We start from the raw sequence: 23,343 nt of genomic DNA on the forward strand, positions 1-23,343 counted from the left end.
TTTTGCAATGGCTGCCACCGGAGTGCTCCCGTTTGTTCGGGGCATAGATTTGAGTCGAAATAACTTCAAGGTAAGTCGCTTTTAGACATTTTGAAGTATGTGATATATAAAGTATGAGTAGTCTTTTAGTATATAGAATAGTTTGATCATTGATTTTGGTCCCGTTAGTTTTTTCTGTGCTATTTAAAGTTGTCATGCACGGCCCTCTCTCAATCTTTTGCACAGAAAGTAAGTAAATAAATGACAGCCGCTAGCCGAAGTACTTCCGCATTTTTGATTAAAATACTCTTATCCTAACTCCATGTCCAAAAGCTGCTGTTGATCCTCAGTAACTAGTTAACTCCGGGGTTATTTCATTATGAACTTAGGAAACTAACGTTCGTATATGCGTATTGATCAACCAATTTATTGTCAACAACACTGTCACTCACTGCACTGCTGAGTGCTGACTGCAGTACAAAACTACAAACTGTTCAAATTGTTTATTAAATTACTATAGCTAAAATAGTAAATTCTCGATCATGAGAGCCAACTTGGGCACGCACTGATATTTGCGTCGAGTTCCGCGTCGAGCGTATTACGCAAAGACCACACGCTACGGAGCGAGCATGGCGTGACTGGAAAACAGCGATGTCCATGACCTCTCCTGTGCATGTACAATCACTCTGTGCCTGTTTGTGCTCAAACGCAAAAAAGCTCGATTATACGCAACACGTTGACAGCCTGAGTGAAATTACCGTAAACCACCAAAAAAACAAAACATGGCTCTGCACGTCGGCTGCTATCAAAACAACAACAATAAAATTACACAATTAACTATCGCTTTTGTACTTCCTATCCACTGTTAAATGAAATAAAATATGTAATGTTTCAATAAAATTCATTATCCATGTGTCCATGTGTGTTTTATTTTAAAGATATTGAGCAAAGGTGATTTAAAACGAAGTTTAAGCAATATTCATGTTAATTGAGCGGCAATACTCCGTGCAAAAAGTACCAGTAACCAAGGGCGAGAGATGACCGTACTCAAGGCTTTAGCTAGAGACCCGTCCGGCCGTCATTTGGACGCCCTGTCACGAAAATGGACGGCCTAGGACGGCCTACTGCAAATTAAAAAAAAAAAAAAATTTTTTTTTTTTTTTTTTTTTAAGTTATTTTTTTCCCGGTTTTGTAGTGTCCCCGGACCTAGACCTAAATGCTAGGATCATTCATGGTTGACCTTAAAAAAAAAAAAAAAAAAAAAAAATTTGCATGATGTTTTGTGTTTTTAATATGAAAATTGATAGTTTGTATTCATGTCATACTCTATCAATGATATCAAAATGCATTCAAATTCAATGCATTTTGATATCATTAATATAGTATGACATGAATACAAACTATCAATTTTCATATTAAAAACACAAAACATCATGCAATTTTTTTTTTTTTTTTCAACCATAAATTTAGTTATAAGTTTAGTGATATTTCGGGTAAAATTTACTTTAAAAAAAAAAAAATATTTTTTTTTTTTTTTTTTTTGGAATTTCGGGTATCCGGCATGGAATTTCCGCCCGGTACTAGGCTACCCGGCCGGGACTCGAATTCCCAGGAACCAGTCCCTACCTTAGTAAGTCAAGAAAAGTAAGTTTTGAATGGTATTGATGCAAATTGCTTTAATACAAATAGTTGGATTTTTATGTCTAAAAAGCCTCTCCTGGGCCCTTCAAATTGCTAAAATCCAGGAGCTTTCGGGGGCGCTTCCCCCCCTGATCCCCCGCCAGGGGGCCTAAAGCGGCCCCCCTGGACCCCCGGCCGGTGGACGCTACGTTCGCTTCGCTCACTTCGCTTTACTTTTTGTACTTTGGACACCCTACTTTCAAATCCTGGCTAATGCCTTGACCGTACTGAGTCGCCGCATCTCCCGGTAAACCAGCAGCTTCAAAAACTGGTTTGCTGTGGGTTTACTTTAGTCGCATATTGATGCGAATTTATAGTTTGAAAATACATTTTTATTCGTATTTTTAAAATGCCTCAAGGACAAGGTATATCATACAGCCGTCAGGCTAGAGAAATCATCATCAACGTTTGGAATTTCTTCGCAAATACGGAATATCATGAACGAGCAGGGACGTCAAGACCAAATGCCGTAAAGAATACGCTAGCCGCTACAGGACTCAAATCTCGGTCTACGCTGTAAAAAAAAAAAAAAAATGGACCCGTTTCCCCCAGGAAAAGAGGACCCAAGTGTAAGCGTGTGATAGATAATGTAGACTCTTTTGATCGTGGAGTAATACGTCGATTAATTGCCTCAATGTATGAGCAAAAGACATGGCCTACAATTGCGTCAATTCACAAAGAGCTTAAATCACAAATTGAATTCAAAGGTTCACAATCAACCCTGAAGAACTTGCTCAAGGATATGGGCTTCAAATATGGTAAAAGGCCGACAAGAGACCTAGTAAAAAGAACGCCTGACATCGTCGCAAACGGCACGATTATTTATCTAAAATAACGAAACTACGACCTACCGGTTGCCCGTTTATCTACTTGGATGAAACATTCCTCAATGCTAACCACACCGTCAGCAAATGCTGGCTAATTGGAGGTGTAGGTGGTTTCAAAGTGCCAACCGGTAAAGGCAGCAGGCTAATAGTTCTGCATGCCGGCTCAAAAGATGGATTTGTTGACAATGCTTTATTATGTTTCCAATCAAAAGCTCGCTCGGCTGATGACCATGACGAAATGAACGGTGAGGTTTTCACTGAATGGTTCAAGACGCAACTGCTTCCCAACATTCCCGACATGCCGTTATAGTTATGGATAACGCTTCCTACCATACAATGCAAGAAGTTAAAATTCCAACCCTTAATTCCAAGAAGTGTGTAATGCAAGACTGGCTCACAGAAAACAACATTCAATGGGATCGTAAGATGATCAAAGTGCAGCTATACGAACTCATCAAATTAAATAAACCCAGATGCACCAAGCATGTCATCGATGAATTGGCCCGTGCAAATGGTCATTATAAAGGCGGTTGCCCCCGTACCCTGCGAACTTAACCCGATCGAGTTGATATGGGGGCAGGCCAAAAATGAAGTTGCAAGAAAGAACGACACGTTCAATATTAAAGACGTCAAAAAATTGCTAATTAAAGCACTCCAGTGGGCCGCAGCTGAACAACATTGTATTAAACTCGAAAATGAGATGTTCGAGTCTGAAGTTCGCCTGGATACAACCCTTTCTGAAGAAAATTTGGACACTTTTAGATTCCATATATATAAACGACAGCGATGCTGATGATAGCTCCGAGATATCCGATTCTGACATGTCTGAATTATCTGATGACGATTATGACGATGATGATGATTATCAGCTATTATCACAGTTATGACATTGACAGTATCCCTGAGTTTCCACAGTGGTCAGAACCTTGATCGGTAAGTTGTTCATTGCAATGATGACATATATTTCCAAGTATTAAATTCCCATTTCGTTTTGACAAGCGACCATCCATCCAGCATGCGGTGCAATGTACTCGTGTATACAATTCCATGTACTGTATGCATCATCACATCACTGCATAATAAAGATTGTGCCATCCATGCATTTCAAAGATATTTGGCTGCATTTCAAAGCAATTCAGCAACGTAATCCAGTATTCAAGTATTCCACTATGATCTACGATGTTCCATGTCACATGCCAGTATGATGTCAAGCTGATAAATTTGTTTAAAACCCCGATTTTATGGAAAGAAAATGCTTCTTTCTTGTCTAAAAATTGGCCGTCAAAACGCACATGTGAAACACATGTCATGCATGCAGTTCAACTGTACATGCACGTCGCCGTACTCAGTTAGCAATGTAATGTGCATAGCGCCAATGTACGGTAAACAACATTCTGATCTGACCAATCACGGCCTTCAGGGGCTAGTGTCGTCAGGCAGCTGATTTGAGGTCATGGACATACATCACGCTAGCGTGTTATTCCATGAAAAATGCGACATACGCAGTGCACGCAGTAAGTAAACAAGCTCATGATCGAGAATTTACTATTTTAGCTATAGTTCTTTGTTATATCTAATCCTCTTACGCCATAAAAGGATGTCTGGACGTTTATCTTTGGAGTGATGGGTTCTGATCGATTGGTGGTCACTCAATTAAATATACTTAATATAATCAAATTAAGTATTTCTTGGCCAAACTGGAACATGCGCGTTGCGTCTATGTAGTGTACTAAGTGTGTAGTGTACGCAGTGTAAGGCGCGTGTATACTTTCTTCTGCACGGGGTGTATTTGGGGGGGGTTATCGGCGCGCCACTAGCGGTCACAGTGTTCCAGTTTGGCCAAGAAATCCTTAATTTGATATAATTATTTACAGTACCGGTATTTTATAATTTTCAGTGGAGAAATAAGTTTGATAATTAATAATATTATCAAAAATAACACAATATAAATGAATGGGGTGAATGTTTTTTAAATATTTTTTTAATCAATATCATTTCTAATATTATTTTTATTTTCTACTATTATTTATCATAGAGTATATTATTATTGTTATTGTTATTGTTATTATTTTTATTATTATTATTACTACTATTAATATTATTAATTTTTATCAATTAATTTACATGATTTATCTCTAGTACAGCCCTCGAATTAAGGATCTGAAGGGGCACAGCAACTTTTTTAGGGCAAGTTGATGATTGCCTTGGATTTTTACTGAAAAGGCAAGGCAGTACGGCAGTTTGTAATATTGCAAGAGGGCATCATGGCAGCTGTTGAAAATTTGAGAAGAGCACTGGGCAATTTCTCAAAAGCAAAGAAAACACACACAAACAGTCTGATAGATGACTTTATAATAGTGTTGGCCGATCCAACCCAAGATCGGATCTGCCGATCTCCGATCTGAAAATTAGCAGATCGGGCCGATCCGATCTCGATTCCTTAAATGTTATTCTACAACCAGTACAAGTTCATTCAAGTCGGGCCCCAGTAATGTTAACGGTCAAAGCTTAATTCCCCAAACCTGTAACTATGTAATATGATGACCGTTTTAGAGGTTTTTCATGTCAATATCAACCCAAATAAAATACCATTTTACACCCCAAGTCTAGGCCCCGGTAAAACCCGTGATTTTTTAAGGCAAAATCCGTGAGGTCATTTGACAAAAAACGTGATTTCCCGTGATGTCACAAATTCAACCAAAACCGTGAAAACACGTGTGAAAATACCGAATGCGTGACGATTCCGTGCCTAAAATAAACATGACTAATTTTCAAACGGAAAATTAAGTTGTTTTGCCGACAAGTTTAGATCACCACATATTTTTTAAAAAAAGCTTACATTCTTGCCTCATCATCATGCTTTAAAAAGGTTCCATCTGAAGCTGGTAGATAAAACGTAACATTCTGTCTATTTCCAGAAACCCATCTCAAAATAATCCAGTTGAAAGCTTGACATTTGCGTTTTCCAATAAAAATTAATTCCAAAAACTTTCCGTGTCTGTTGATTTTCTGTGTGAATTTATATTTCTTTTAAATGCCGAATTAGCGTGCATCATGCTTTTTTTAAATCAAGCTAGCTGTTGCGCATGTGCATGAACTTGTTGGATGCGGTCGAAGCAGGATGAGCACGTGGTCCGGTCGCAATCATGAGCTCAACTTTGGCACCGACCGCCCAAACACGCGACAAATCATAAACAAAAGGGGGCACAACTTGGACTGTAATTAACCTGAGAATTGGGTCACGATTGTAAACAAACACTCTACACAGAAGACAGCGGCGAATCATAAACAAAAGGGGGACACAACTTGGACCGTAGTTGACCTGGGAATTGGGTCATGATAAAATGTTATTCAGCCAAGGAATGTTGTGGTTATTGTAAACAAAACATTCTATACACAAGCGTGTTATCTTTATTTACATTTTAATTTTTTAATGTGTTCAAACTTCAATATTTATTTTACTTTGTTTGAATTCAGAATATTAAGATAGTACATTCATTCACGATTAAATAAATTGTTAATTGAATTTCTAACAACATTTTTTTTACTGATGCTGATCAAATCAAATATACAGTCCCAGCGTTACTCACTCAGTGCCTCCGATTGTCGGAAGTTTAATCATTAATCAGGGGTGTGATTTTTCCGGATTTTTCCGGATTTCCGGATTTTTGGGAAAAAAAAATCTGTATTTTCAACAACAAATTTTTTTTTTTTTTTTTTTTTTTAATTTTTTTTTTAAATTTTTTTGTCGCTTTTGGAGTGGCCCTGGACCAAGAGCTAAATGCTTAACAGAGATGTCACATTTCGAATTTTCAGTTTCCAGATATGAGAAAATCTCCAATTTTAAAATGAAAATTCCTTATAGGACCCTGACTGGATGATTTATAGACACACTGTACTGTGCAAAAATGGTGATGCAATTTCTCATGTGTATGTGAATGATATGATACTGGAAGTATGTATTCGCAGATAATAAATGTTTTTATACTATAAAGTAAAGTATTTTAACACTTTCTCATTTTTGCATTTTACCCCATGAAATTGCATCTCCAGTGGTGCTCAAGTGTGTAAAACCCCTCTGGCTTCGGGGGGCTTCGCCCCCTCGACCCCCAACCGGGGCGGTGCCCCTGGACCCCACCAGGAGCCCTTAAGCCGGCCCCTGGACCCCAGGCCGCAACAGGCGAGAGCTCCGCTCGCTCCGCTTCGCAATTTCATTGCCTTGGGGGTTTTTTCAAAAAGCACCAATCACACCCCTGATTAATCCATTTCTCTTGGTTGTTTTATTCTTCTTTCTTCTCCGCGAATCAACTTTGATTGCGTGTTTACCAAGTTAGGCGAATCACTGCGCGAATTGATTCGATGACCCTGCAGCTAAATCAGCTCCATCGATATTATAATAATTTATGCATATGACGTATTGGGGAATACCTCATGAATTCCCATCCTGATTGGTTGTGCAGAGTTGTTTACAGAAAGAATTCACGTGTTAGGAGATTAAGAGATGAAATCGATGCGTGTGAGGAGGAATAGCGAGAATGTGCGCGATTCTAAAAATAACATGCCCTCAAATTCACCTTGGGAAACCCGACATTGAAGAGCGCAGGCACTTCACGTGTCGACTGTGTTACACATTTTTCCCAGGGACGCACTGTACAGTCGGGAGTGTTGTCACTGAGTGGATAATATTTTGTGGTTTTATTATACAATGGACAATGGAATGTAGAGGCGAACCACTTATGAACTGCTTTTTGGGGAGTCCCCTGCACACGTCATTACATCATCGCTGCATGCTTTCACTGTTGAATAAATTTGACCTTGATTGTTTGTTTACATTTTAATTCGGTCTATCAAAGGGTGGATACATACATAAAATACAGTATGAAACGACATGATTCATGCGGTGGTAACAACGTTTTTGGAAATATATTGGCATTAAATAGTAGTAATGTTACATAAGAAAGTAATGGTAAGCTTAAAGAATTGTTGTGTACTTTTATTACTGTCAAGTTCAGAGATCGGTAAGCTAGATCGGCAGCTGATAGCTCATATGCCGATTCAGATTCAAGGCCGATGCAGTCCATATCGGCACCGATCTCCGATTCACAGATCGGTATCGGCCAACACTACTTTATAATGAAGGGGCGGGGCTGGGGCACCGACGGCAACTTCATTAGAGGTCACGGCAAGTGACTGCCGTCGGTAAAGGACATATTTTAAGGGCATTACGGCAGGGGGGATGGGCACCCACAGCATTATGCCGTGGGTGCCGAGGGTTAATTTTAGGGCTGCTCTAGTAGGCCTACTTGTGAAGTTGTGATTCATAATATCATGATTCATTTTCATTTATTTTTCATTTTAAATTTGTATTTTTATTTATTTCTAAATCTGCATTCATAATGTCAGCTGACAGTGATACTCAACTACTTTTGATACCACGGGATATTAAATCAAAGTCAAGTGTGACTTCCCATAAAGAGATTATACATTATAAAAATAATGGACGTTCCCTTGAGTTTGAACGGTTTGTACTGCAGTGACTGTGACTGCATAATGAATTTAAATTAAAGTCAAAGTGAAAAAAAAGTCAAAATTCCCTTTCCTACAATCATGCTATATTTTTTTTTCAGCAAGGACAGGTTCTTCAGTGGCCGGGCAATTTGGTGCTGTTTATTGTGTAAACTAGTGCCGTACTATTACGCTGTCTTTCCTATTCGGCGAGGATGACAATTTTGACCTCCTCGTCTGTTTACAAACAGAGATGTACTTGTAGACAAAAGACCGTTCCCCTTGTCCAAACACTCAAGTACCGTATCAGAAGGATGGTCCACAATAGCGTGATTCACGTAACATGAATAGGGATTAAAAAGCTGTCAAGTAGAACCATGTGCTTCTTTTGTCCAATTTGCCATGAAGATTTCATATGGAAACAGTACAGACCCAGAACACGATCAATAAAAAAAATGTCAGAAATTAATATTTTGTTCTGGGACTGATTATTCGGACTAAGTGGGATTCTGATTGGTGAATTGGATCAACAAAATTGTCACCTCATTTGCTCACTGCACACTAGCTAGCTACATAGCAACATGTTATCTCTAATTAAAATGTGATAATTCAGTTTGCATATTAATTAAGGATAACAAACTAATTTTTTCGTAATTTTTTTTTCTGTGAATGATGCTACCACTTCAGAATAGGTCAAGTGCAAGGGTGAAATTAAGCGGGAGACGGGAGCCCTTTGGCTCCCAGAAACTCTGCAATGGCCCCTGGTTCAACTTCCATCTCATTTGTAGTTAACCAGGGGACACTTTTCTCACAAAACTGGCCCCCTGGATAGTGAACCAAAAAGTATCAAATTCAAAGCAACCAGTGCTTATAAACCCATCCGGCATATCTTTGTTTTTATTGGCCCCTTTGTAAATGGAAGTGGCCCTTGGTTTCTTCAAATCTTGGTGATTCTGGGGCCACTTTTTATGCTGAAGTGGCCTCTGGTTCAAGCTCTCTTATTTTCACCCTTGGTCAAGTGGTTCTCAAAGTTGCCGAAAACTTATTTAAAAAAAAAAAAAAAATTACAGATATCCGATCCGATACCGACATCGCAAATATCGGGCCGAAACAATACCGGTTATCGGTTGAGCCCTAATCTGAATCACATTGTATGTGTGTACTATCACAATGTACAAGCACTTAGAGGCCTTGATATAAAGGGCTAATTAAACATGGTCTGTGGTTGTTGCTGTTACCGGGTACTTTAAAATTTTGTTGTGGCAATTTGATTCATTACAGGGTGACACATTTCCAGATCATGTCGCTGATATGTCAAGTCTGCGCTGGCTGCGCATTAACAAAACCAACTTGGAGATGTTGCCAGACGAACTGTCCCAGCTCAATAAACTGGTAGGTTTGCTCAAGGGTAGAATTGTGTTACACAGTACAAAAAATGTGGAAAGTGGAAAGTTCCTTTCCAGAAAATTAAAAGTTTGGAGGGAAATTATGGTCCTTAAAAAAAAAAAATACATAAGAATTTGGAGAGAATTTTGTCTTTTTTAAGGGAAATTTTGATCATCTTCCAGGGTAATTTTCATTTTTACCAGCCGTAACAAGAAGAAGCAGTTTTGAACTCTTGATTGTTGAAAAGCAATATTGCTGGAATCATTTGAGTCTTGGAATGAAAAGTAATTAATTTAAAAAGGGCTCCTCAATTGCATGATTTTTCATTGGCCTGAAATGAAGGGCAGATCATGGCAAATGTCATGGTGCATTTGTCCCGATATTTGGTTAATTCGGGGGCTGAGTGAGGTGGACTTTGAGCAAACGTGTACAATAATCTTTGCAGGAATCTATTCACAGATTCGTACCAAGTTTTCTAATGATGTGTGTTTCCTTTCAATTGGAAAAAGATAAATTGTTTATATTGGTGTAGACTTTCCATCCAGGTAAAAGATTAATTTATTCAAATACTGGAACTTTCTTTTTGGATAAATGATATTTGTTTAAATACTAAACTTATATCAGATTTCTTTCACACTATTTTTTGCTGATATTGTTTGTGTACTGTATAAATTACAGAAGTGGGGTCCTGATTGGCTAATTAAATGATGTCACGAAATATTGGCACCCCGTTCTTCGGACAAGGGTGACCCTCAGATGACCCTTTCATATGATAAATAGCAAGGTCAATGGCAAGAGTATGAATGGACTTTGCCGAGAAATGTAGACATCTTGAAGTCACTGTTTTTTATTGTGCTATTTCATGTGAAATCCATTAGCCTCTTTGGAAGACACAGCCGTACTCTCCCACACAGGGGGTGTAGATTTCAAATGGAGTCCTCATTTAGGCCCATTTGAAATTCACGCTCCCTGTGTGGGAGATTTAAGGTATCTTCCATAAGGGTGTATGGATTTCAACTGAATAGCCCATTTATTTCAATGATGTAATGAGAAAAGGTGATCAATTCCTTTCAATGCCTTAAATATCAATTGGGGTATGTTGTTTTACGGAAACCACCAACTACCAATATGTAAATTCTGCAGTGGTATTGTGCATACAGGGTGGGCCATTAAAAAGTTCACACTTTTTTGATGGCTTATTTCTCAAAAGTGCAAACACATATTGAAATAAATTGAACATATTTGTAAACCTCTATGTCTGGACTGTCATTGCTGAAAAGGGCATTAACATCCATTGTCTAATTACAAAATGGCGGCCATTTGAAGCAAGGGGTCAAAAACCACTTTGCACACACATGTAAGTGAAACTTTTGTTTAATATTATAGATGTGTCGGCGACTAGGAAGTCAGGTATTCAGAAACTGGTTCGCCATGCATTCAGGACAGAGCGCACCTTTCTGGTTCTTGAAATTTCCTCCTCGATGAAAATTCGTTCCTCCTTTGTAAACTGCCGCATTTTGAACAGCAAGAATCACCTCAAAGTACTTACACAGGTATCTCTAACATGAATGACAAGAAGCATACGCATAAGGCATTTTAAATTTGAAGTTCCTCCAAAACTAGTGTATTTGTTATGTAAATGAGCATGTCCAATCAGCCTTTTGTGTCAATTTCACAGGTGAATGATTTTCAAACAGTAAACAACTCATACACGCATGAGTCCGATGACCCGGCAATGACACTCAAGTAAATGCATATAGAGTCATCAAACTTTTTAAAACTTGCTTAAGCCTAAAAACTTAATATGCATGATCATTGTCTATAGTCTTACGTGTGTGCAAAGTGGTTTTTGACTTCTCTGCTTTAAATGGTCGCCATTTTGTAATTAGACCATGGATGTTAATGTCCTTTTCAGCAATGACAGTCCAGACATAGAGGTTTACAAATATGTTCAACTTATTTCAATATGTGTTTTCATTTCTGAGAAATAAGCCATCGAAAAAGTGTGAACTTTTTAATGGCCCACCCTGTATAGTAAGTGAATTTCATCATTAACATCATAATTTTTTGTTTTACAAACAGGAACACCTTCACATGTCCCGAAATAATTTGATCCAAGTCCACGGTGACCTTCCTACCCTGAAGTGCCTGCGAACCATCAACGTGAGGCATAACAAGATACGTAACTCTGGCATACCAAATGACGTATTTGCCTTGGAGGATATGACTGTTGTGGTAGGTTTTAACAGCTTGTAAATAGGCAGTTTACTATAATAGATAAAGGCCAGGATATATTTCAACATTGTTTGGTTGCAATATGCACAGCAGCGACTTGGCTGTGGTGTTTTTGAGCTTTCTTCTGATACCAAAATCTCAATTTTGATGATGAAAATTGGGGAATGAGGCTGCCAATTGGATCAAGAACCTGCAATTAATTAACATTTGTGTTATAAAAATGTCATCAAGTTGTCCTTGAAGCAAATTTTAATATGTAGTAGAAGTATTCTGGTCCCTCCTTTTTATAAGCTTTCTAGCTCTTTGTAAAGATATTATTTGTGGTATTGATTTCTTGGTACATTTGTATATTTTTGTAGGATTTCAGTCACAACCAATTATCTGCTGTGCCTGAAGATTTAGAGCAAGCTAAGTCCTTACTGGTGCTGAACCTCAGTCATAATGAGTAAGTAAAGCATACATACAAACAAACAAACAAACAAACAAACAAAAAGACAAAACGCAGACAGAATAAGAGTATTCCAACAACCAATATTATTGTGTTTTCATTTAATAAGAGACATAGCCAGTGTCAAATTCAAAATAAACATGGTTCATCAGGAGTTCATCAGGACTGTAACATTCCATTATTCAAACATTTCTTCTATACAAGTCCAAATGAAACACTTACTGGGGATGTTTGAAGAGCCAAGGTAGTAACAGAAGAGGGTTACAAAGAGACTGAAAAAAAGACCATCCAAACAGCCCTTCAGAAATGTGGTTACCCTCAGTGGACCTTTGACAAAGTGCAAAATGCCATAAAGCAAAAGCAGGAACAAGTTTCTGGTGATGAGAGTGTTACTTCAATCAATACCAACAAGAAGTCAACTGGCAACCCAAGCAGATCAGTGCATCATCTGGCTGATGAAAAAAGCAGACCTTTGTTCTTGAAATGTCCCATTCAGTAAGTGTTTCAATTGGACTTATATAGAAGAAATGTTTGATTAATATTAGTGTTGATCATAGGATGATAAAACACTTTACTCTCATGGTACTTTATAATTGCAAACAATTTAAAGTTAATAACTGTATTACTAAGGTAACTGTGACAAATAAATGTTACAAAACCTGTAATAAATATTTAATATTTGGGGATTTTGAAGGGTTATTTGGAAAACAAACTTGTAAGATCAGTCCAGCTTCTTTTTTCTCTTTTTTTTTGTCGCCTAAGCTAAATGACCACAAAATAAATCCATGGGATTCTTTTGGAGATGTGGTCTATGAACATACTAGTTCATTTTTCTTCCATTATGACCCTAGAAATGAAAGTATTTTGATAATTTGCTGCTGATTATTTTAATTTTGCAGAATCATTGATGTGCCCACACAAGTGTTCATCAACTTAACCGATTTGATATACTTGAATCTGAGTGATAATAAACTAGGTAAGGCTGTGTATGCAAATTATTTGAATAATTAAAATGCTATTGTCTGTCCATCTGTGAATGTATACTACAATGGTACCTAGTGATAGGATGGTATACAAATATTAACTGTCTATGAGTGTGATGGTGAAATATAATCACGAGGTGAAAGATGGATTGTTCCATTCCACGAGCCGGAACGGCAGTGGAATGGAACAATACATCTTTCACCGAGTGATTATATTTCACCATTACTACCTAATTTAAGACAGTTAATATTTGTTTTATATCACTCATGCATAAATTCTATTACTAAAATACTATTTAAGGTAGGAAATACATTTATTCATCAACATAACACCATGTTTTGCGGTGATATACTTCACATTTTGGGGTCCACCCCATAACTAAATCGGCGAGTCCAAGAGTCAGCGCGAGGGCTTGGCGCAGGCGCACTCACGGCAAAGCACATGATGGTAAAGACTATCACACGGAGTGGGTGATAGTAAAAATGGCAAATGGTAGCAAATGGTAATCAACCAATGAACTGTCTAGAATTTATGTATGAGTGATATAAAAGTAAATGGCGCACAGACTCCTTGTGATGGAGTTATCACAATAACACTTTGCATTGAATACCACCATAAGTGAGAATCTTCTATAGTCCATTTGACTTCATTGAGACAGTGTTTTAAAAGTTCTGTTGTAGCTGGCAAAATGTGGTTCATTTCGTTATGAATTCGGCAGACGGCCGAATCCGGATTCGGCTTTTGGTAAATTCATTTTACGCATGCATAACATTTGAATTAGAGAACAAGGGATCAATGATGTACATAATAGGGCAGCATATCAATTTTTTAACGGAGATCAGATCATAACAGCATAATAAGTAATCAAAAGAGGGCAACATACAGGGTTAGCTAACGGTACATCGCAGTGCGGTCAACGACCATAACCGTTAAAAAATCGATATGCTGCCCTCTATAGGTAGAGCATAGATCCCTTGTTCTCTAATTAAAAAATAATGCATGCGTAAAATGAATTTACCAAAAGCCGAATCTGGATTCGGCCGTCTGCCGAATTCATAACGATTTTCTACATGTAACTTTTTTGAACAATGTACATTCTTTTTGAGTGTTTAATTTTACTGGGGTAATGGGAAAAATATGAGATTTCTTCCGATACCTAAATCACAGTTTTGATGAAAGAAAAATTGGGTTATACCCCTTTAATTATACAATTTTGTATATATTTCAGACATACAATGTAATTCAGATAACCCCATTCACACTCCCTGTCATGTCTGCCATAGGGGATGTATGGTTTTCAGCAGGGTTGTAGCTACGCCGGGTGGTGGCGGGCAGACCCGCCCGGCACTCTTAATTTCCACCCGGCACAAGTTAATTTTGAGCCCAATGACCTGGCACTCCAGTCTCAAATGTTTCAAATTAATGAACAATCAGTACAAAAATTTGCAATTGTTATCAAAATTTCAATTTTTTTACCATTTCATATAAATTTCACCCACCACTAAGATTTAGCTAGCTATAACCCTGGTTTTCAGTTGGTATAGGACAACTGGAATGCTTGGTTTTGGTTCACTATAATACATATGTATATTCAGGGTGTTCATAATTTAGCCTTCCCATGAACACTCTTCACTATGCTCAGACTGTCAGAATAAAATTCCATCTGACATTGACCTACGACCTCTGACCCTTTAGTCATTGTAAAGCACAGCGTGTTTGATTTGGTTGGATGCTCCCAACAAGCCACTTGTAGTATATCCCCATTGAGGACTTCCCCTTGATACAAGTAGCTAACTCGTTTCAGATTATAGTATGCAAGATCAGCGTGAAATTGTGCGAGTTGGTTGCTACAAGCTGCAGCGCTCCCAGCATCCCAGCAGTTCTTGAGATAAATCGCCATATTTTGATGCTGGTTAATGTCAACGCAGCTGGACGTCACTGTGACGGTGAACGAGTAGCACTTCTTGTCAGTTCTTGTCGGCTGCTTGAAGCCTTGCGGTGGCTTGTTGCGTGTTAGTAGATCATGGCTGATTTCACTGAACCATTTTTCTGGAAGCTTGGCAGGTTTTCGGGTTTTAGAGTCTACTCGTACCATGTGGAGTACTGCTTCAACCAAAGGCTCATCTGTGAGGGCGTTCTTTACAAGAGCTTCATGGCAATATGAGGTGTTACCTAGGTAGCTGAACCACTGATCCTTTTGAAGCGTTAAATGCCGATGTGACTGTTGATGATATGCAGGGAGGAAATCAATCTGACAAAACCGGGTGAAAGCGCCGACTATACTTTGCACTGGGAAGTAAAATGCAGGATACATTGTTTTGGATGGTGCGTCTACATGCGTCCCAGCTACGTCAGCTGAAATGTGGAAAAGCATATTCCAAGGGGATATTTTGTCTGAAATAGAGAATTGAAAGAGACATTCTTAAACAGCTATATATAATATTGGTAATCAGTTTGGTTTATCCTCGAGTTTGTGTGGTGTTCTATCAGGTGTAGAGAAAGGTTTGAACCAAATTACTGTTTTATGACTCCTACGCTCAGGCACGGCTAATGCGCCTGACCAACGAAAGGCAATCAATTCAAATTTTACGCATTAGCAAGTTATGCAAAATAGTACTGCTTTTACGCATGAAGTACCTCAACCTTTGGTCAAATTTAGGGAGAGGGGACTATTTAAAAACTTGCCTTATTATTCCTACACTTAATAACCAAACGTATCACACAGATTTAATGGCTTTTGTCAAATGCATCCAAATATGATTTTAACACTGATCAGTTTGAGAATGACAATCAAAGTATTGTTTTGAGACCCAGCCGTCAGAGGCGTACCAACCGGGGCACAGCAAACTTTTTTGGCCCGGTTGTAGGCTACAATTGACCTCATTTTAGCCCATTTAACATTAAAATTGCACATTTTTATTACACTTTTTTAAGAGTGAGTCAGCAGGACAAAGTTGCCAAATATATACCACAAACTTTTATTGCCAGTTAATCCCAATTAAAGGATTGGGCATGTTTAAGTTGGTAAAAACACGATAATATTTTTAATCCAAAACAATTTGTGCTGTATTTTTCTGGAATCTGGAAGTATATGTTGTATTCAAATGGACACTGTCCTTATCAATAAAAGACTGTTTCTACCTTTAAGCTTTATTTCAACAAGGTGGTAGTGTGACTATACCTACCGTTTTATCCAGATCATCATAATGCGGTCCTGATACGTAGCTGAAGTGGTAGTCTGAATGGACAAAATGTTTCATGGTTCTCAGCAATTTCAATCCTGCCACAAAACCAAGTATACTGGCCGACAGCTGCAAGAGGTTTCTGCAGATTGTGCAGGGTAGCCAAAAGATTTCAGCCCGAATCCCGGGTCAAATAATCGAAAAGTCACCCAATTTTTCTCTTAACCATTGATTTCTATGGGACAGGAAAGTCACAGGAGCCAATGTTGAAAAGTCGCCCAATTTTTTTCTTGACTATTGAATTTTATGGGACAGGAAATGGTCAAAAGTCGCCCCTATCGGGCTACCTAATTGCGGGTTTGGCAACCCTGAGATTGTTTAGTCTTAGATAGCATGTATACACTACGTGTTGTGAGATAAACAGTGCAGACTTTGTGCCAATCGTACTTTGATATGTGCATAGTTTGATGTGTACATAGATGATAAAGAAGTACATGCCAGGGTCAATTTCTTGAATTGACAGAATTAATAAAATGTTTGTTTACATCCCCTGATTAGTTTATTTACATGCAATATTAGCCCCTTTGGATTTCTCTCAAAGTATGTTTGTTTTAAACTTTTCTTGTTTTGACTGAAAGAATGTCTGTAGACCACTTGACATCACTGTTTATCAACAAAGGCGAGGGACTGGTCGATCAATATGCTTGAACAAATTGCTACACTGTGCTTTCTTGTACTATATGAAATGTGGTGGGCAATTTAAAATGCACATGCCCTGAGCAAACTACGATGTGTACGCACATTGCAGGGCAAAGAACAATGGAATTTGCCATAATTTGCATGCATACTGCCGGGCAATGACGTCACATGTCAAGTGGGCTATACAAAAAAGTCCAAATTCTGGGTTTATTCTTGTATAAAAGAGCATGGAACTAGAGCACATAACGCTATATGTCCACACATGCAGTTATTACCAGTAATATTTTGTCTAGGCTTATGTCCGATGCAATTAAAAATCCACATTAGTCAGCAATAGTGCTAATACATGTATATAAGTCTGACGTCTTTATGTCCGTTAAGTTTATTACCGGTCATAGCTAACTGGAAATGGTCTGTGACAAGCTGGAATCGTACCGTAACCTTTGACCCAAATCGCGGGAAATGTGATTTTGCAAACAACAAGAAATCGCTACCAAAATGACATTGCCAGTTTGATTTTGTTTCGTTTTCATGATTTTGCGACAATATTTCGACTGACTGCCCTCACCATGTTTTTTAAAAGTCTGGTCAAGAAACATTTCTTATTTTACTTGGCCTTTAATCATCATATAAAATCCAATTGCATGCCTTATCATGCATGCTTATGGCTTACACTTACCTTCATCTCCATCTCCATCCAGGGCCATACTGCCCCCCCCCCCTAAACCCTCCGTAGGGTTTACATTCATGCAGGTCATCTCAATATGGATGATCAATTGCTCCTGCGCCTTTTCATCTGGTCATGGAGGTTGTGATGGACAGTTTTCAGTGCCTTTATCTTGGCATGTATCTGGTCCCCCGACCGTACGGGGAACCCCTTGTCATGCAATAGTGTGACAATCTCGTCCCAACACTTCTTCTTATCCTTAGCTACAGCAGCCACCCTAGGAGTAATTTCTGGGTCTCTCCAGATTTTGAGGAGAGTCAAGGTCTCCTCGTCACTCCAATTGACCCCTCGTTTGTTGCGTTTATTTACATTTGCAGCCATAATGATGAAGGATCACAAAAGAAGAAGATTATCATGCACTAAGGCCAAAAAAAAATAATTGTTTGTTTGTCCTCCACAGCTTTGAAAGAGGATGTGCGGGCGGGCGGATTTTTTTATTTTTTTTTGGATTTGGCGCATTCCTGGACCTTAAGCTAGAGCTAAATGCTACAATCATTCATGGTGACTTGTTATAACTTTGCATATTGAAGACACAAAATGTTTTTGTGGGGCTTTTTTAATTTTCAACCATGAAAGATCTTAGTATTTAGCTCTAGCTAGGTCCAGATATACTTCAAATCTGAAAAAAATATGAATTTTACTTATTTTTAAAAAAAAAAAAATATTGAAAAAAAAAAATACTGGTCAGGCCTTAATCTGAGGAGCGGGCGGTGGAGGACAAACAAACAACTTTTTTTTTTTTGGCCTAAGCTTTACTGAAAATTTACACTTGCTTTTTTTGCACATTTGATTTAATTTAACCGGGAAGTGTTCTTCATGCACCAAGGTGAAAGGTCACAGTTATCTTTGACAGCCCAAGAGTGCTGTCTACACCTAATTACTATTACTGGACACAATGTTATGACCGGACTTAACCCTGCTTGGCTTCAGCAATAAATCATCGGATATAAGGCACATTATGTCCGATAGAATTATTTCCGACGCTCGTTCTCACTGCCACTTTATATCCGATACTATTACCAACAAAATTTAGGTCCGGTAATAAGTGACTTATGTCCGACCGTGTGGACATGACTAAAATCATTTATTGAAGGATTATATACAGCTTGATTCCATACATTTGTAAGCTGCGAGTCCATCTCATGAATATTTTACACCAAGCATACACCAAATTTTGTCTGTTTAGTCTATATGTATCATGGATAGATATGGGGTAAGGGTGGGTGTATGTAGGGGAATGGGTGGGTGTGTGGGGGTGTGTGTATGGGGTGCATTGGGTGAATGGGTTGTGTATGCATAACGGTTCATTCAAAGTTTATCCTGTCCATGTGTCTATGAGCAGTCATGTATTATGTAAGCTATGTTTTAGTTTAAAGGTCACAGATCAAAATGACATATATGGTCATTTTCCAAAGTTGAGTCAGTATTTGATGCAAAGTCTTGTCAGTTATTGAAAAACAAATGTTGACAGAGTTTGACTGCTCAGTGCCAGAAGTGGTTAATGGCAATAGCTGTCATGTGTAGCTGCCATGTGTAGATGAGTACAATATTTTGTGTGTAAATTGCCACATGTTCACAGGGCAGCTATTACACTTACCCACTTCTGGCACTGAGCAGTCAAGTTCATGTTCAATCCGTTAATCAATTACGTTTTCACAATGGTTTGTTTATTGTAGAATCTCTGCGTCCCCAGATGAGAAGACTAACCAACTTGCAGACCCTGATAGTGAATAACAATCCAATTCTACATGCACAACTCAGGTAAGTTTGATGTCTTGGAACAAGGTCTATCATGATGCATAGACCTTGATACTATTAAAATGCAATCCAATTATAAGTTTAAATTTTTGAAAAAGTCGATGATGCATAGACCATAATACTGAATAACAATCCAATTCTCAAGCAACTCAGGTAAGTAATCAAAGTCAAAAAAAGTCTATCATTATAATGCATAGACCCTGATACTGTATTACAATCCAATTGTACATGCTCAACTCAGGTAAGTATCAATGTCTTGAAAAAGTCTAGCAGAATGCATATATATACCAAGCTAAGAAATCCCATAAAAAGCAACTTTTTTTAGGGGCAGGAGTCCAAGTTAGTTCACTACTGACAATTAAAAAAGGAGGCACACTTATTTCATATGCATGGTTTTTAACTGGTTCTCCTTTGTAAAAAGACAAAGGTTACAAAGAAATAGCTCTACAACTCCATGGAGGGGGCGGAAGCCCAAAATGGCACATTTTTGTCGGGCCGGAGGGGGGTCAACCCATGCCTCGTGGCAGTTACGCCACTCTGTACTTGAGTGTTAAGTGTCAAAATGTGGATCAACTCCAGAATGCCTTCTCCTAGCAAAATTATTTCCTAATTTCTTAACTTTTATTCTGAAATTGTGTCATTCTACAACTAACCTTAAGCTAACCAAAAACTACTGTGGAACAGTGTGAATTTTTTTTTCAGGTTCTGCTAAAAACAACAACAAATAGAATGGTGCAAAATCAATGTTTGAAAGAGAAAAGAAAATAATCGATTTGTATAATTTGCATTTCTTTTCAGGCAACTGACAGCCTTAACACAGCTCACAACGCTTCACTTACGTAACCCAGCGCACTTTAAATAACATCCCACCGCAACTGGACATGCTGACCCAGCTACAGGATGTTGATCTCTCGCAGAATGATTTGGCGCGTGTCCCCGAGGCCTTCTACAGACTGTCATCGCTCAAAAGACTGAATTTGAGCAGCAATTGTATAACAGAGTTGGCCTCTGTCATTGGTATGATCTATTAAATAGTATACAAATATTGAATGTTTATGAGTACAATGGTAAGAATATTTTCATGAGGTGAAATATGGACTGCTTTGCCGATTTGAATAGAACAGTTCATGTTTCGCCAAATGAAAATATTCTTTCCCTTGTACAAATAAAAGAACGTTCGATATTTGTTGTATATAACCCATATAAAATTCTTTATCTTCCACTTAATTTTATAAATCACCAGGAAAACATAAATAAATTACAAAAATATTACCAACTGTATTTATTTTAGAAGCAATACCCTACAAAAATCCTTTTGACCATTCTATATTGTCAAAATAATAATTCTGCTCTATTGATCAACTTCCACAGATACCTGGACAAAACTGGAGACTCTGAACCTGGCTCGCAACAAGCTGAAGATGCTGCCGGCTGCCATGTGCAAACTGGTGAGCCTCAAGCGTCTGCATCTGAGCAGTAATCAGATTGATTTTGACGGCATTCCTACCGGGATTGGCAAGCTGGTCCATCTGGAGCACTTTGTTGCAGCTGATAATCTGTTGGAGTCTATACCTGAAGGTCTCTGCAGGTGAGTAATTTGATACTGAAAAAATAACTTCTCCTCAGGCATAGCTGCATAGCCAAGAGGGGGGGGGGGCAAAGGGGAGCAAGTGCCCCCTATGAGAAGTCTTGCTCCCTGCCTTCCCCTGCATCCCTCCCCCATTTCTGAACAAATCATGGCTATGATTTTGATTTAAACTTTTGATCTAAACACAAGGAATTAATTCCTACCTTGGAATTTTCAGATGGAACTCCATTTTTCATCAGTGAATGAGTGATTGTATCAGGTTGTGATCTTTTTGACCTTTGACCTGATAACAGACTTGTAGACTCATGAGAGTTTAAATCAAAATCAAAAGTTTAAATCACAGATGAACTTTCATGAACAAATCATGGCTATGTCTCTGTTCAAGCCTAGAAAAAAATGTTTCCCAGGGAGATATGCCAAATTTCCCACAAAGCAATGTTTCCATTATCCTAAAAAAGCAATATTTCAATTTTTTTTAAAGCATTTCGTTATTGGGGAAGCAAAATTTCCCTTCAAAGACCCAAATTTCCCTGGGAGGAGTATCCCGGACTCAAAGTTTTTCCAAGCATCCCACTCCCTTTTATCTGGTGTGACAGTTAAAGCTGGTACTATGGTTTTTATCACTTTCTTATGAATATTATTTTGCATATTAATGAGCTTATTTGCATATGTATCAAAATGTGATTTTTACTTCTGTAATACAAAAATGTACATTATCTTAAAATTAGGAGGAGAGAGAAAGATCTTATTTTTTCAACCTTCATGACAAAGGCGGACGTTAATATGAAACTTAACATTCCAGCAATGGACGTTACTGCAACCAGGAACCGTCCCCGTTTAGCTGGCATGTGCAAAAAAATGCATTTGAGAGTGTGCCCTTTATTGTTGATTGTTGATATAAATATCAGTCCCCGGTTAATATGTTAAAATCCAAAATATTTATGTATAATTTGTGTGAAATGGGTCAACAGGAGGTTAGGTGCTGACAATCAGAAAAAACATATATCCACTTTCATTGGTCCATCATATACTGTGCCAATAAAGTATCCTTACACTTGGAAAAATAATCACAATTTCCAAACTGAACAATATTGGGGTAAATTTTTTTTTTGATAGATGCACTACCTAATCCTGCACATTATGACACCACATTGAATCCAATGTGACTTCAGAAAGCAAAGTTACAAGCATTTGATTAGACGAAGGTCCAGTTTTAAAAGTTTTAAACTGGCCTATTCAAAACTCCACAGACTAGACATCTGGTTTGAGAGTGGCGAATGGCTAATTTATGCGTTTGGCTTTAATTTTAAACAAAACGAACAAAAGAAAACTGAAACAAAAGAACTGACAAATAAAATGAAAGTTATGAAAAATATAGAGAAGTAAAACTGAAATAAAACTGCTTTAAATAACGCTTCATTGAAGAAACTGTGTTGTCTCTTTGTTTCGCTTCTTGGAATCTTTTTGCGCCTTGTTTAGGCCAGTTTGTCACTTTTAAAACTGGACCCTCGTCTATTCAATTGCTTGTAACTTTACTTCTAGAGGTCACATTGGATTCAATGTGGTGTCATAATGTGCAGGATTAGATATTGCATCTATTAAAAAAACAAATTTACCCCAATATTGTCCAGGTTTGAAATTGTGATTATTTTTCCAAGTGTAAGGATACTTTATTGGCGCAGTATAGAATGTTTGTTTGCCGGCAAGTACATGTAGGGTAGAGTCCGAAGTTTACCGTTTCTAAAATCCATTTTCCGTGTTGTAATCCGTGTTGTAAAATTTGTAAATCTGTGTCATTAATAAAGCTTAAAATGTATAAACAATGATATTAATATCACAATAAAGTGTTCAATATCGCGATCAATATGCTCTGATTGGTATATTCTCACGATATTAGGCTGAGTGTTACGATGTTTGGAGGGATATAGGGGGTTCATGTCTTGGTAAGATACCTTTATTTTGGTATATTAAACAGTATTTTTATCATAAAAATTGACATACACAACTCATGATTGTTTTTAACATGTATTTCTCTTATCGTTTAACAATTTTTGTCACATCATACAAAAATGTCATTATCCGTGTTGTACCTCCGATTCCGTGATTTTCTTCCGTTTTCCGTAAAACTTCGGACTCTAATGTAGGGTGTGTGGGTGGGTGGGGGGGGGGTACTTGAAATATAATTCTTGTTTCATATATTTGCATTGTTTATTATTTGTTTGTATGTTTATTTGTTTGTTTGTTTTATTTATATTGACTGATACACTTCATTATTTGCATAATAAGCAATTTGCACTGCTTACAAATTATAGACAGTGAAAAAATACTTCATGTAAAAAATACAG

At 37.9% G+C, this 23,343-nt stretch overlaps 1 protein-coding gene across 1 annotated transcript in view; it reads left to right on the forward strand.

Moving 5' to 3' along the window:
- The window catches only part of LOC140164941 (protein flightless-1 homolog), a 69,484-nt gene continuing 46,141 nt past the window's right edge, over nt 1-23,343 (forward strand). The window contains 9 exon segments of the mRNA XM_072188341.1: nt 1-70; nt 9,273-9,383; nt 11,460-11,612; nt 11,972-12,057; nt 12,960-13,036; nt 19,329-19,413; nt 20,209-20,253; nt 20,255-20,427; nt 20,782-20,998. Of these exon segments, the coding sequence (XP_072044442.1) occupies nt 8-70; nt 9,273-9,383; nt 11,460-11,612; nt 11,972-12,057; nt 12,960-13,036; nt 19,329-19,413; nt 20,209-20,253; nt 20,255-20,427; nt 20,782-20,998 (1,010 nt within the window). The 5' untranslated portion in view covers nt 1-7.

This window comes from Amphiura filiformis, chromosome 11, assembly GCF_039555335.1.
Source record: "Amphiura filiformis chromosome 11, Afil_fr2py, whole genome shotgun sequence".
NCBI classification, from domain to species: domain Eukaryota; kingdom Metazoa; phylum Echinodermata; class Ophiuroidea; order Amphilepidida; family Amphiuridae; genus Amphiura; species Amphiura filiformis.